General features: G+C 36.5%; 1 protein-coding gene across 1 annotated transcript; it reads right to left on the bottom strand.

The window, feature by feature from the left end:
• Positions 1–1,105: 1,105 nt before the first annotated feature.
• Positions 1,106–17,054, bottom strand: LOC149804493 (neo-calmodulin-like). The gene is made up of 4 exons (XM_089932719.1): positions 17,029–17,054; positions 3,809–3,952; positions 3,000–3,242; positions 1,106–2,384 (listed from the first exon to the last, which is right to left on the bottom strand). The coding sequence occupies exons 2-4, from the start codon at positions 3,942–3,944 to the stop codon at positions 2,350–2,352; spliced, it is 414 nt and encodes a 137-aa protein (XP_089788845.1). The 5' UTR covers positions 3,945–3,952; positions 17,029–17,054; the 3' UTR covers positions 1,106–2,349.
• Positions 17,055–17,303: the final 249 nt, after the last annotated feature.

Below are 17,303 nucleotides of genomic sequence, written 5' to 3' on the forward strand. Positions count from 1 at the left end.
GAGCGGTCTGCCTGAAATTTAAGAAGGAAACACGTTTCGGGGGCTACTTCTGAATACATCCAAATAAAACTGCTTCCAAGATATTTTCGTTTAGTCTGATGTCTAGCTGTGTTAGAAACGTCGTTCATCATTGGCTATTTCGCTTGCGCATGTGCGGAAGGGTACAAACTGGAGTTCTTTTTTGTCGCTTGTTGGACCCATCATTTTTGTGTCCTGGCCACTTTTTGGTCCAAACCCCCAATTTATGCAACTTTTTGCAAAGGTTCACCTGTCTGTGTAGTTCAGAAATGTGTGCTCTAGATCTGAGGTAAACAAATCAAAAATTCGGACAGAAAGTCCGATTCCGACAACGAAGTTTAGGTGTACAAGTACGGTCTAAAAATACGTATTATTCTTCCTTATTATGTAATGCCAGTAGAAGTGCGGATTATTTGGTATGATTTTAGAGCTACCTTTGTCAACGTTTCTGTAATACCACCCACTTTAGTGGATTTTAAATGACCTTGACGCTGTATAGCTCGGAAGTAGGGTACTATCTCCGGACGCATAAACGTGGCTCCAGGGGGTAAATGAGTTAAGATGGACAGAATACCACAATAGGTACTTCCCCACTGATAATTGGTTGGGGGGATATCAATACCTTGCACACAAAAAAGCAACAAAAAAATGAATTTCATGAACTTCGGTTTGCTTTTCTAAAAGTTGCCATTAGATATCCCTTATAATTTTTACAAAAGTTTTATACATACCAAATTTTACAGACTTTATATTATATTGAGATATTAGTGTTTGAACTTGGAAATTGTTCATTATTTTCTCTGAATTTAAGCAAAAGACACATTATAGAACCGGAGTGACCAAAGTGACTATTCACAAAAAATGAATTTGGATATTAATTGCAGCTCCATGCAACACCCATTTGTTTCCAAGAAAGCTGCGTCACGTGGCAGATCGTTCCACCGTCCATGCTGCTATATGATTGAAATATTATATAATTAAAATTGAATATAAAACGTACAAAATTCTTACTTTATTTCAATGCATAGTTTTTTTATGAGAAATATAACAAATGATGGAGAGAAAAATGTATATAATGTGTGCTAAATTAAGGTGAAATGATCCGACGTCAAAAAGCCAGGTAAAATGAGTACTGGCAGTACTTTTTCACACTTATTTCTTTTTCTTTAAATAATCGGCATCTAACTATTAAAGAGCAGGGCCAAACCACGTGTCTAAGTGAAATGATATAAATGTATCCAATCACATGACACAGTCAACACGTACGCAAACATACACTAAAGGGTACAAAAATAGATTTATTTCTGTCAGCCAGGTCTTAAGTGCAAACAGCGTGATCGTTTTGAATGATTTGATTGATATCCTTAGGAGGCATGCAGGAATTTTTGAACATTTCAGATCGTCATATAATCTGTTATGTTCGTTAAAGTGTTAGACATATGAATTGAGAGAAATGCACGGCTAGAAAATTGCGTGATGAGATGTATTGCCGTCATGAAGTTCTCGACACATGAATCGAGTGATAGTTATAGCCAGGAAACTGTGGGGCAGCTGTCTTGATGTTGTGAGGTGAAAGGTCCTTAAAATACCAGCATCATTGTGATGCAAAACGGATAAGAACGATAGCAACAAATTTAGTACAAAGTATAATTTAATGTGGTGTTCAACAAAGCTTACTAACTATTGAAGTAATTAATAAAGGAAATAGATAAATAAATGTAAATATAATTATTGTGTGGATTTCTTCAAGACATGTCATTGTAAGAATTGTTCACGTTATCAACCTAATCATTGACATAAAATCTTGTTAAGGTTACATCTATCCATTTGGCCTTATTATGTATTTTTATGGTTACATCTTTCCGTCTGGCCTAATTATATATTTTTAAGATTACATATATCCATGTAGTCTTAAGTTTTTGTAAAGTTGCATCTATCCATTTGGCTTTATGCACTTTTAAGGTTACATCTATCCATCTGGCTTTGTTGTGTATTATTAAGGTTTAATCTTTCCATCTGACTTTATTATTAATTTTAAAGTTTACATCTATACAGCTCGCGTCGTTATGTGTTTTTGAGGTTACATCTATCCTGGTTTTACCTTTTCATTTTATGCAATATGAAAGAACAGTTGAGTCCTACATTCTATATCTGAATTAGTTTACTTTTCAGAGTGTGCGTTATTTGGTACGCCAAAACGTTTGTTTTGTTGTTCTTCATAGATTTCGTTTTTAACTTCTTAGTTAGTAGCACCATCATTCACCCTGTTACGAAAGGCGTGGACGTCACTGGTTTCATAAACAATCATCAGGTTCGCTGGCAAACCGTACTCTACTTTACTTCCATTGCTATCACTGCAGCAAACTCTGACAAAACAAAATAAAGTTGAAAGTATTATATATCGTATAACTTAATAAGGTTACATTTACCCATACAATGCGTATTTAATAAGTGTGCGTTATTTCTAATATTATGTTGATTACTCATTTACCAGTCCGCCTTGCAAAACCCTGCCCACTCCCCACCCCACCCCCGGCAGAATGACCCCACGGTATGATTACAGTAAGATTATCCTTGCTTGAATGACATCAACTTGATCATTGGAATGCTTGAAATGACACTTAGAATTAGGAATAAACTAGGCTCTTTAATTCATTCTTGCATTCTTGTATAAATCGTATAGATATAATCTGATTATTCTTCATACGTATTTATTGCCACCTTCCAAAGTACGATAGAGACTAATCCTATTAATGAAGAAAAAACAATTGTGGTATAGATTGTCGAAATGTATAATTAAGTTTGTAGAGAGAATATATTCATAACAGCCTGTAGACACCATACAGAGGTATATCTCAAAGCGTATTAACATATCTATTGGAAGAAAGACATCACGCTATCAGAATGAAAAGAGGTATTACATTATTAACTTTCCGGTTTCCTAAATTAAAAATTGACCAGAAGTAACTGATAATATGTACCTTCATAACTGATTTGACCATCACCATCTTTGTCTGCCTCCAATATCATTTCAGTCACTTCCTCATCTGTTAGCTTTTCCCCCAAACGTAGCATCACGCTCTTCAGCTCATCGTGGTCGATGAACCCATCAGAGTCCTTGTCGAAGATTTGGAATGTCTCGCGCACCTCGTCATTCGAGTCACTTTCTTTCATCAACCGTTTCATCATTCCCAGAAACTCGTCGAAATCGATATATCCGTTGCCTAAAGAAAGAAAACAGAAATATACAGTCCCTCGATATAAAATCCAAACACCCTGTACAAAACAGAAACAAGGCTAATAAAGACATATCAAAGTACAAACAAACCACGTGCATACCGTTTTAACCGCAACTTATTAACATTTTCATAAAGCTATTATCTTTAAAATAATTTACTGAATGTTAAGCACAGTGAAGTGTGATTCTAAATTTTTGTCTCATTATAGTCGATTACCTTACCAGAATCTTGAGTGTAGTGTTCATAAAGCTGTCACCTTTTCCGTTATAATTAAAGGTAGATCTTTAAAGGTATGTATACATTCAGTATTTGTTCTTAAAGGTATGTATACATTCAGTATGTGTTCTTAAAGGTATGTATACATTCAGTATGTGTTCTTAAAGGATTTTGAATATTTCAGTGAAACAAGTGTTCAAAATAATGTCTGTCTCTTAAAGCCAAATTACACCACATTGAACTAAATAGAACCAATTGGAAAGAACTGAACAAAATGTACTGACTTAAATTTAATCGTTTTCAGTTTCGGTCTATTTAATTCATAACAAACAAACCGTCTCGGTCCACTTCATTCACCAATTGCGTGAGATCCTCTTCGGATGGGTTCTGACCCAGGGACCGGAAGATGCTGCCTAGCTCTTTGGTGGTAATGGTACCGTCTCCGTCCTTGTCAAACAAGCTAAACGCCATCTTGTACTCTACGCAGTGAGAAAAACAAAGCGATGATGATGGTGGTGGTGGATGCAGCAGTTTTTAGATGTATCAAGGCCTGCCGTAATTTCCTTAAACAAGGAACCCCTTTTTATATTACTTCAACTAATATATCGAGTTTGGAAGTTAACGAGTTAAGATAAACCTACTTCACCAGTTATCCAATACAGTGCAAGTGTAATTTCAACTCGGCAAGGTCAGCGACATTAAATACAGACGGAGTGTTGTAAAAGTTAATAGTTAAGGTCATCCAGAATACAAAATCTTAACACGTGTCATTAATGAAATTAAGTAACCCTAATTCTTGAATCACCCTTATGATAACTTATGAAAATGAATACATTTATGCAAAGAGAGAGAGAGAGAGAGGATAATCAAACACAAAATAACAGAAAATGCAAGGGCCCGGTTGTCTCTTCATGCAGCAAAGTTATTATTTTAAAACAGTCAGCGTCCATTTGAAAATATAAATATGATAAACGGTGGGATTTTATTGCTATAATTATTGTTGACTGATTACAAGGATTTACATTGACTCATTCCCTTAGAAAAATAGTATAGTCTATTCAGCTAAGAAGGCTCTATTATTAAACAAGCATCTGTACTAAGGTACTAAGAAAATCTCAGTAAAAATCATTGCACAAAAACATCCCGCGCAATTATCACCACCAGTTATTAAAACAAGTACCATTACCTCGAAAGAGGATCTATAGATTCAAAAAGAACAACTGCAGACGTGCTTCTGTTCGGTTTGTTCCTTGTGAGTAAATATGTACATGTTCCATCGAACAAGCCATCAAATGTATAAAATTTTAATATTTCTTCGCAAAATCTCCATTTATTTCCTTCTTTTTTTTTGAAACAAGTTAATTTTCGACATCCCTACGGGAAGCTGGTCAACGACAGTGTGAGAGACTGACAGAGAAAAAAGAAATTTTGTGCCAGCACGTGATAAGATTATTTTGAGAAGACATTATTCAACTTTCCATGTCATGACGTCTGTAATAGTTTTGCACCATTTTCAGTGGAAGAAAGACATTGACACAGATCAAGACTTAGTGGATCACTACTAGGTACTGGTAAACGAACTTATCCCAAAGGACGATATGAACCCTTTTATTTCTAGACAATGTTTGGTGTATGTGTTAGTGACTACATTACATGGATTTCGTTTGGTGTATGTGTTAGTGACTACATTTCATGGATTTCGTTTGGTGAATGTGTTAGTGACTACATTTCATGGATTTCGTTTGGTGTATGTGTTAGTGACTACATTTCATGGATTTCGTTTGGTGTATGTGTTAGTGACTACATTTTATGGATTTCGTTTGGCGTATGTGTTCGTGACTACATTTCATGGATTTCGTTTGGTGTATGTGTTAGTGACTACATTTCATGGATTTCGTTTGGTGTATGTGTTAGTGACTACATTTCATGGCTTTCGTTTGGCGTATGTGTTAGTGACTACCTTTCATGGATTTCGTTTGGTGTATGTGTTAGTGACTACATTTCATGGATTTCGTTTGGTGTATGTGTTAGTGACTACATTTCATGGCTTTCGTTTGGCGTATGTGTTAGTGACTACCTTTCATGGATTTCGTTTGGTGTATGTGTTAGTGACTACATTTCATGGATTTCGTTTGGTGTATGTGTTAGTGACTAAATTTCATGGCTTTCGTTTGGCGTATGTGTTAGTGACTACCTTTCATGGATTTCGTTTGGTGTATGTGTTAGTGACTACATTTCATGGATTTCGTTTGGTGTATGTGTTAGTGACTAAATTTCATGGCTTTCGTTTGGCGTATGTGTTAGTGACTACCTTTCATGGATTTCGTTTGGTGTATGTGTTAGTGACTACATTTCATGGATTTCGTTTGGTGTATGTGTTAGTGACTACATTTCATGGCTTTCGTTTGGCGTATGTGTTAGTGACTACCTTTCATGGATTTCGTTTGGTGTATGTGTTAGTGACTACATTTCATGGATTTCGTTTGGCGTATGTGTTCGTGACTACATTTCATGGACTTCGTTTGGTGTATGTGTTAGTGACTACATTTCATGGATTTCGTTTACCAGCAGATTCTTCGTGGATAATTTATTAACAAGGACATGCAAAGGCATGACTGCCAAAACTTTACCAGTGCACGAAAAAATAAATGTGCTTAACATGAATACGACTTCAGTATCCCTGGTTCGTGCGTGACACTCGTCAAATACATCCTGTCATCATTGATGACATGTTAAAAGAAGGCCTAGAAGACACTAAACTATAGTTTGCATGAAAATGTGATTTTTGATTTTTACAATACTCAGAATTTAGTACATCAAAGTAAAGTGCACCACCAGTCTCAGTGCACGTTGTGTGGTGTTGTTCAAAGTGCAAGATATCAAGTCCAAGTGGTGGCAAATTAGTTAGGAAATCCTTAGCTGAAATATGCCTGTGACAATGACATTTAATCGCCAAATGCATATTTACTCATCGATTTGAAAGTACCACACCGGAGTATTTGAGTTTAATACAGATTTGTTTTACGATCGGTGTCATTTACACGTCGCTTTCCTCACTCCTGTCAGTCTACAAGAAGGCTATAAAATACGTTAGTTACAATAACGTGTCATTCACATCCCACACAAAGCGAAACGTGTTTGGTTGAAAAACATAAATTAGCTTTGTCACAACTGGCTAATCCAAGAATCGATATTCAAACCAAAGGATAAATCATCTTTAAGCCGGGTACAAATGAATCTCTGGGAGGTGTCGTTACTCTTTCGCGTCTACGAAAGGATCCTAATGCCGAAGCTATAAAAGTACAAATAAACTAAAAAGAAACAAAAGAGAAGAGATTCACGCTGTAAGGAAAAGCAAATACAATGAAAACAGTGCCTTCAAGAAAGAGAGGTACTGGATATGGAAAGTGCCCTTATTCAGTAAATCTCGCTCTGTCATCTCTTCTTCCACTTCTTCCCACTGATAATGATTTTTCTAGCTAAACCTGATTTAAGACCAATGTTTCCCAATCGGGAAAAAATGGAAACCCATTTCTAAAAGAGCTTCTACTCCGTCAAAGAATTATTTTACTGATCTAGCTGCTGCTGCAGAGTAAGTGGCATCTGTTATAAAAAATGCAACACAGAAGATGCGTCTTGCAAAGTTTACTTAATATGTCCCAACAAGAATTGCAATCTTAAGTCCTTTGAAAACACATCATCGTCGTGTGCTGCCCACAGTCTTTATAGTAGAACGTCCCGACAATGAGTGGAGACGAATTCATCTATAAAATAAGAAGTGTTCGGTAAGATTCACTTCAGTTTTCCTCCGAATAAAGGTATTGGAAGGTTCACATCATTATCGTCAACTTCCGAAGAAACCTTCCAAAAGGGAAATAAATCTCTGCTTGCTCGTTTAAATGAAGATTGGGATGTTTTGTAAGTACATACCAAATCCAATGAATCGACGCGAAAACCGATTATTTAAAAGCACTACTATAAATCATCTATCTGTCTCTGAATGTTATTTTAACGCTTTGAAAGGAACGGATCCTTTAACCAAGAAACAGAAACAGCAGTTAGGGCGATATCGTCACGTTCTTCGCCAAATGGTGAAACAATATCACTAGTCAAAAGAAAACGTACTAGTTCAAAGAGGTTGATTATATTTATATATATAAACTAGTATCTAACTATCCTTTTTCAAAGGCAAATACTAAACATAGACAAGACCAACAAAAAACAAAATAACAAAACTTTACACCGTTGTTTCTACCGGAATTGAACCTTTAAATGTATTATGTTTTAACTAGTTTATTTCAACGTCGGAACAAATTCTGCGTATCCTCAGTGCCTGTCTATACGGGATGTTCCTAATGCAGTGTTTTGGATGACAGCTGAGGATACGCAGAATTTGCTTCGACGATGAAACATTCCAGAAAAGGTCTGAAGAGCTATCTAAACATTTAATTTACCGAGGCTACGACAAAGACCTGATTGCGGAGGCAACGCAAAGGGCTAAACAAAAAACCCGCGATGACCTACTAAAGTATGGAAAGAATGAAAAGGCTGACCTACCATCCAGACAACCCGAAAGGCTGACCTACCATCCAGACAACCCGAAAGTAGAGAAAATCATCGAGAAACACTGGCCCATCGTGGAATCATCGGACGTACTAAAGTTAATCTTCCCGAACAATCCTGTAGTAGCCTACCGGAGACCACAAAAAACCTCAAGGACATCCTACTCCTAGTCAGGGCGAAGCTAACGCCAATCACTAATCAAGACCACCCTAGACAATCTAGCCCCTGTGGCGATAAAAGGTGAAAAACCTGTCAACATATGATACAGACCAGGATATTTTCTAGCACAATGACTAGAGAAAAACATACATGGTCCAAACAAAACGTGCAAAACATAGAATGTAATTTATCTCATCACATGTAAGATCTGTAGCCTTTAGCATGTCGGAGAAACTGAAAAGCTACACAAAAGGATCAACCTTCATAAATCTGATAGATGACAAAGAAGCTGTACGGAAGCCCGGTCGCAGAACACTTTTCCTCCCCTGGCCACACTTTCAGCGATATAACATTTATTGCAATTGCTCACAACCCCAACTGGAGTTCCGAAACCAGGAAAGAAAAAGAATCTTACTGGATGCGCCGCCTTAGAACATTGAAACCAAGCGGTTTAAACCAAGAAGACTAGGAAACGACAACTATGCTCAAATAAAATTATCTTTCGCAGCCGACACACTTTCTTTTAAATAATTGATTAAATTTGCCTAATAGTTTATATTTACTAATATAAAAGTAAAATATCCGGGATATTATTTGTGCCTACCTAAGTTTACATAAAACAACAGATGTCGTTATGGCTCATCGATTTCTAGGTCAATAAAAACTTTTTCCAGCATCCGCAACAAATTGAAATAAACTAGTTGAAACATAATACATTTAAAGGTTTAATTCCGGTAGAAACAGTAATGTAAAGTTTTGCAAGCACGACGGTTTTTGTGTTTTATTTGTTTGTCTTGTCTATGTTTTGTATTTGCCTTTGAAAAAGATTCGGTAAGAGTCGAAAGCGCATAGGCTAATTAGATACTAGTTTTGCACTGTTCGTTTTCAGCTAATTGCATTTATTTTAATTAATCTCTTACACAAGTGATCCCTTGCTGGATCCATTGCACTTGAAAGGACTGTTATTCACCATATGATTTGTATTATATATATATATATATATATATATATATATATATATATATATATATATATATATATATATATATATATATACACACACACACACACTGATAGGACCATTGTTAAAAGTTGTTGCTCCTTTGTTAAGGTCAATTACTGGATCTCTTTTAGGAGGTGTGATCAGATGAAGAGGATGAAATGGACACATTTTCTGGAAAGACAACACGATTGTACCCTTGGATTGTTTGGATGGACCATCATTAACTTTAGTTCTTTATAAATGGTGGATGGAACTTCACCCTCGGTTCGAACAACGGATACCGCACTTTCCTCCTAATCCAAAATCTCACCGAGATGTCATACTTGCAACAAGAATTACATCTGTCTGCGTGGGTTCGAGTCTCGGATTCGGCTAATGTGGGTATGTGAGAAAGCTTGCCAGAAGCTTCTCGTGGGTCGGTGGTTCTTTCTGGGATTTTTCCGGGTTCTTCCTCCATCATTCATACTGGCCACCATGTATAGCCTATCATGTGCTGAGAAATGGCGTTAAACCCTACATCATCATCATCATCAACAACAACAACAAGAATTACAATCGTTGATGGATTGAAAAGATTTATCAGAAACAGAAAAGTCGAAATACTATGTACAATTATTATAACATTTACAGCTGATTCAAGCAAAATCTTTAGATGCAACGGCTAAAGCTAGATTAAGAGTTCAAGAATGTTATGAAAAGGGAACCCTCACCCGCAGAAAAAGCAACAATGACGCTGAGAGAAACAGCTACAGGGATGATAAATAGAAAGTAACAAGAGAAATGTTTTAACTCCGTCAGCTCCTTTTCTATTCGATTTGACAAAATGTATTGACACCCTTCCCTATTTCTAGACGGGAAGTAATGAAAGCCTGTCCCGAAGATATAATGTTGACACCCTTGCGAGCAGAAATAAAGAAGGAACAGAAGTAGTTAAAGAAATCAAGAAAAAATTGACAAAAGAACCGATAATTCTGGCACAAGCAATCATAGAGGAGTATCGAAACATATTTTTGGTGACATTTCGAACAGCAACAACAACGACATGGATAAGCTTTTAGCTAGAATTTAGTTGTTGTTGTTGTAGGGTTTAACGCCATTTTTCAGCACAATATAGGCTATACATGGCGGCCAGTATAATTGGTGTAGGAAGAACCATGGAAAACCCCGGGAAGAACCACCTACCCACGAGAAGCTACTGACAGGCTTTCTCACGTACCAACGTTAGCCAAGGCTGAGACTCGAACTCACGCAGACAGAGGTGAGATGGCAGTGATCCGTAACGGTGAGCGCTTTAGACCAGTCCCAGCTAGGATTTAGTACAATCCTGCACATGCCGCAGGCTACAGGAGAATTCGAAAATTGCATCGTAGAGCTCAAAACGATCTCAAACATGGGTTAAATGTACGACAATGGTTACGAGAACAATTGACGCACACGTTTCAGAAACCCGTTCTGCGAACATTTTCCAAAAGTTAAACTAAAGAAGCTGGAATGTGTCATCAAAGGTAGGGATATTTATGTGATGTCTATCATTTAGCGTCGCACAGTCGAGGTACAAATATTTGTTTTGTGCCATCGATATGTGGCTTAGATAGTTCCGTTAACTTCTGAAGCACATTCAGAGTCCATGCAAACATTACAAGCTGTTTTGAAACGAAGTGGTCAACACCATCTACAACAGCAAACAGACAAAGGCTCCAAATTTACTAACCACGCCTTTGAAAACAGAACTGTTAAAGACGCCTTCATTCTTCACTGAAAAACAAAAGCCAGTTTGGTGGAACGTTTTCAATGAAATTTAAACAGAATATATATGACACTATTTTACACATGAACATAATCTCAAATCCATTGATGTGTTACAATGTCCAGTCAAAGCTTATAATCAATCATACCATTGTAACATCTGATGTGCTCCAGAAGAAGTGACATCTCAAAGGGAAGTGATTGTGTTTGATCACTTGCTTGGCTTGATTCGCTCTTTTGACAAAGGTTATTTATCTAACTGGACAACATAATTGTTTCGGTCAAACGACGTGTGTGTAAATGTAAACCTCCTATCTAAACATTGGAAGACATGAATGGAAATGTGTTAAAAATAACTTTTTTCTTGCTTGAGTTACTAAGAAAGAAAGAAGACGAAGTGTTCAATATCGAGAGCATTCTCGACCGAAGTATGGTGTGGAGAATGTGTACCTAAAAACCAAATGTATTGTACCATGGGAGAACGATTGGAAATCTGCAACAAGGAGATAAACAATTGCGGACTAGTTTGCTCATCAGTTTTTTAGACACATCAGTTCTCTGGAACCTTTGGGAAGTGATATTATGACAGTGTGTCTGAAGAAATGGGTTTGGTACCGTTAAGAGTCATTTCGGCCCATACTAAAATCCATATGAAACTGATATAGACACAATATGCCCGTCTCTTCCTTAAATATGTTTTTGAATTTTTATCCAGGACCATTTTTAATATAGGAAGATAACAATTAATTACCTATTGTTTTCTTCTTCATTGTGGAACCTATTATGTTTGTGGATTATAAATGTGTAGCTTAAAAGGCTCCCCTATTGCCGAAAACTATTTATCCTAAATTATGCTTTTGAACGCAATATACATAACAGGCAATGACAAGATTTATAAAACTTTAATTTTGTTTTGAAACACGGTATACATAATGCATATATTTCCATTATGTTTGGTTGATTACCTCTGACACCTATTATCTATATGAAGTTTGTAGTCCCGAACCCTTATACTTCAAATATGCTTGGTGATATGGCACTGAGTTTCCAGTTGACATGGTAACGTGTTTCTTCTTGTAAGCATATAAACATAAAACTAAACCTTGTAAAGACGTACACCAGTTTTATATTACTGTAAACAGGAAAACTGGCAAAATTTCTGGTGTGAAAAATATCCACAATCTGTTGTATGTGCATCAGTACGGAGTTCATGCATCTGTGTATCCGGCTAAGCGTGTGGACACACACACACACACACACACACACACACACACACACACACTTCAGGGATATCAAAACGTTTTAGAAAGGGTTGTTCACTCAAGGATAAGAAGACTTTTCCACCAGTGGTGAGGCCAACAATCAAACTGTTCTTTTATAATTTTATTTTTTAAAAATGGAACAGTTATGCTAGACCGACTTGCCGATTTTGACGATCCACAAGAACATATACAACACGCATATAATTTTTTTTTGCTATGGCCATTCTTACTGCTTCTCCCTCTCCCCCCCCACACACACACACGATCATGAGCAACAGATTTGTACTAATCAGCATGAGGAGAAAGTGGAATGATAAAAAATGAAACTGATAATGCAAGCAAGCTGTTGAAATAACGGTATTTAAAAACAAATTGCTTTCGGGATTAATTTTAATAGAATTACAATCTCTGGATATATTATACATGAAATAAGACAGAGAAAAAAATATTGTGCAAGGGGAACAAACGTAACTAGCTGAAGGATTTTTTAGAAAGAAAATATATTTACATCTAAAAATCCAAAAAGAAAATAAATCATGTCTCCATGTAGTCTCGAACTGTTGACTCACGACTTAAAGCATCTCCGCTAGCCAAGGTTCCGATATGTTAACACTATATCTTGAAAGATCGAGTAGATATTTCTGTGCTTTGTCCTAACGAGAGCTGTTGGATTGCATGAGTTGCCTCCCTTAGTATGTAATGCCACCTAACCAATAGCGTGTAACAGTGTAACAGTTGTGTGTTTGTATATCAGCCAAAAACGGTGGAGGCATTTGACTTTAAAAGGATACTTTGTAAATTTAACATCGAAAGTGTGACTATGTATCAGAGAAAAGCCATTACAGATGTTGTTGAGTGAAATATATTTGTACAAACACGAACCGGTAGAAGACAACTGCTTATTTATGAGTCGATTCAAGTTGTGTGCTCCCCTTGCCTCGGCCATGTAAGAACAGTGTTCAAATTTGAACAACTTAATTTGGTTGGATGCGGTGGCTTGCGTAAAAATGCGTAAATTGTTGTTGTTGGTGGTGGTGTTGTTGTTGGTTGACTTCCTTCATGCTCCTATACCCTCATCACAAACTCTAGAGAACCAAAAAACGTCACAGAGCACAAACGACAGGCGACATTTCAATGTTAATTTTGTTTGTTTGTTATTTTAAAAAGAGGAGAAAAGGGAATTTTTTGATACTAGGTACTGGAATTGTGTTACCCAGAACGCAAGGGACATAAGGGGTGAGTAAATAACACGGTTTGTCTGACTGTTATTTCGTTCAGGAGCGGAAATGAGAATATGTTTGAATTTTGCACATGTGTCATATTTTTTTTAAAAGTGTATCCTGTCAAAAAATAAAACATGCTCTCAATTGCGCCGGTCGGTTGTGAGGTCTTGCGTTTTTTGACGAACATAGGAACAAAGTTATGTTTATTTTATGGTTGCATTATGCCATATGTATTTTAATAATTTTACAGTGAATATATTGTCATTTTGCTATATGTCAAAATTATTGGATGCGTCTATTGTAGCAGAAACGTTAGTTTAGATGTAATTATTACCTGACGATTGTAAAGATTCAAGGTACCAAAGAACGCTGATGCACTCAGATTTAATCGTTTTTCACATGGTCTACATGCAGCAACCAAAACGATATTTTAGTAAAAGGTGGTTCATGCATACCTTTATATTTGGAAAAAATATGAATTTGGTTGCCGCATGTGGCCTATGTTATTTTTTGTAAATAGCTCAACATTTAAAACAAAATGGCTTTTTTACGTAAAATGAGATGCCACGAGCACGTGTGCATGACGTCATATAATTATTTTTTATATATAAAAAAACAACTGCAGTTTTAAGTTTCTCAGATGTTAATACATTTTTTAACATTATGTTATCAGATCAATAACATTTTTTATAAAATTCTTTTAACATTTTTTCCACAAAAATGTATTTAAATGAGTGTATTTCCTCTTTTTCATATCCATGTATTCCAAATCGTATAGCATGACACTTTATGAATATTTAAGTTTCTACAATCTACTTTAAAACTGTCTGCAGTGTTATAATTGCCCCGGGTCGCCAAGTGGTCTATGGCGCTTGCCTTTATAAATCACTGACATTTCAACTCTGTCCGCGTGGGCTCGAGTTTCGGGCTCGGCCAACGAGAGCACGTCAGAAAGCTTGCCAGTGGCGTCCGATTAGCAGGTGGGGCTTCTTTCCAGGGGATTTCGGGATTCTTCTTCCACCAAATACACTGGTCGCCATGCATAGCCTATCATGTGCTGAAACATATTGCTAAATCGATGACAACAAGAAACAATATTTTTAGGAGAAGGTCATGAGCCTGTTCTATATATTTGTGACAGTGTTCAAGCAATCATTAAAAAGAAAAACTCCTTATATAAGGAAATTCTAAATTAGTGACCTAAATTATTGGCACAATCGTTGCACTTAACTCGATAATAGGATTTTATTTACATACTTTATATTGTCCAAGGCAGTATAACTTTCATATAATATTTTGTTTGAAGCTATGAATGTAAATTATACGATTCAGTGCTCGTTTGAACAGTGAGTCGCTCAGCTTAAATAAACTTGGCGGTAGTATTAGGTAACCTACTAGACACCTCTGTTTGCAAAACATGCAGATTCTCCCTGTTCATCGAACTGATTTCACCTACCTCTAAAATTTACTAGCCATGTCAGCGTTGTCTATATTGTCGAATACGATATTAAGTGATGAAATGAATCATCAATTATACAGTCATCTGTACAAAGGCTCTACATTTATAATCATCAGTTACAGTCATATTCATTTCTAATAGGTCAGTGACGTTAGAGAACCTGTCATCATACACAGTTGAACCGGGCGGGGGTGGGGCTGGCGCGTGCATATAAATGCAGTCTGGTATGGCATCAGCCTGAACCTGCTGCTATCATTTACTGATAAACCGTGGGCGGGGGGGGGGGGGAGTAGGGAGGGGGAGTGGAGGGGCGTATAAAGACAACTCAGTATGACATCGTACTGAATATGGCATTATTTACCGTTGAACCTGGCAGGGTACATAGATACAACCCAGTATGACATATTAAACTTGGCATTATTTACCGTTGAACCTGGCAGGGTACATAGATACAACCCAGTATGACATATTAAACTTGGCAGTATTATCAGTTGAACCTGGTAGGGTATATAAATGCAATATAGTTTGGCATCATACAGAATCTCAAATATGTGCTTGTTTAATACGATAAAAATTCAGTCCTTTACTTAATGAAACAACAAGTATCATGTGATTGAAATGTTTTTTATGCATGACAATTGCTACATCACCGCGGTCACTAGTAGCTGTTTGGTTGACACACATCTATAGTCAGCAAAAATGTAGTTTTCCTATCTGAATCACATTTTCACATTTCAACAAAAGAAATTGTTTCATTTCATTTTCCAAAACGGTAATGAAATAAAAATATAATACAAAATTCTTTGTATACCTTGTATATTCCAAGATATAATGATTATATATCTGAAGTTATGTAAGGAATTATTGTTTCTGAGCATGGTTGGTTAAATTTGTTGGCTAGTTGACATTAGTTTTACATATGAGCGTGGTAGGATTGGTAGGGTTAGGGTGGAGGGGTTTTAGTTTGTTTTTAGATGTTCGTCTGCTATTTAACCACCTTGTTTTACATCCTACCCTTACAAGTCTATGTGATTCTCAGTAACTGTGAATGTTTGTTGAGCAGGTGTACGTGCTGGCCAGTAAGATCACGTGTTGGTCAGTAACAATAAGTGGTATTCAGTCAGATTTTGAAAATCTGTTGCACATTAGTATGAGGGTCGACCTTAACTCCCACTCTTCATTCTTTGATTCATGTTTTATTGAGCGTGGTTTAATTTAAATATTTATTTATAGGTGTTAGTGTTTTGTTTTACATACCATTTCAACTTGTCTAGAGAGAGTCCGACCCTATTCATCTCAAAGATGTATTTTAAATTACCAAAACAAAGAATGCGTGTGTGATTTGGATTTTTAAGGTAGCCGTGACAAATTTTCAGTCATATCGCTAGGATGTATGCAGTGTGGCAGTTTATAGTGATGTCTAGCACTGGGCCATCATGACGCAGACCTGTTGCATGATTTGCCACCCAGTCACATTATCCTGGCACCAGGACGATCAGTCATAATACTAACCTTTTAATGCTGAGCGCCTAGCGAGACAGCTGTAAGTACCATATTTATAAGTCTTTGTATGACTCGGCCGGGATCGAACCCATGACCTTCCGCATCCGAGGCGGACGATTTAACCGGAGCGGTGCCAAAACGAAGAAAGAAACAAAGATCCGTCTATCTATCCATATATATATATATATATATATATATATATATATATATATATATATATATATATATATATATATATATATATATATATATATACGTATGTATCTGTGCGTGCGTGCGTGCGTGTACAAGGAGAAATGTAAGATTATATTCATATTTAAGTCCCACTGTACCCATGGAACCATCACATAATTAAATATGGACATCTTTAACGTTATGATTCTCGTTTTACTTATAACTGGCCCCTAATCTTCAACGTATGGTATAATTCCTCCTTTACCCTTAGAGGTTGCTGCCAAAAAGGCTGATTAATGTCAGTTCCCTTGTACCAATGTCGGTCCATTTCAATCCGATGATAACCCCCAGCACCACCACTGCCAGTCATTATGGATCATATTTGCTACTTATAGATCTTAGCTGATTGTATAACACATCAAGAAATAACAAATATAGGCACAGTATGTATTTTCATACTCACCATTTAGAGTTTCACTATCATGCACGTTCTCCTGTAAAGAAATTATAAACATTCTTTGTGTTAAAATATAGAAAGAAACGACACGATTAATGGATTCGAGGTACGCCAATTACAAACAGACATTGTTCTTTTCCTTATTTTTGTTTTCGGCCCGCGATGTTTCAAGAATTTTAGAAATAACACGCGTCCTTTCACTTGCAAAGTCAACGTCTTTGTCTAAATTATGAAGATGATGCAAACTGTTCGCACAGTACTCAGATCCACACGAGGCAACC

Source organism: Sinohyriopsis cumingii, chromosome 2 (genome assembly GCF_028554795.1).
Source record: "Sinohyriopsis cumingii isolate HCF-2022 chromosome 2, ASM2855479v2, whole genome shotgun sequence".
NCBI classification, from domain to species: domain Eukaryota; kingdom Metazoa; phylum Mollusca; class Bivalvia; order Unionida; family Unionidae; genus Sinohyriopsis; species Sinohyriopsis cumingii.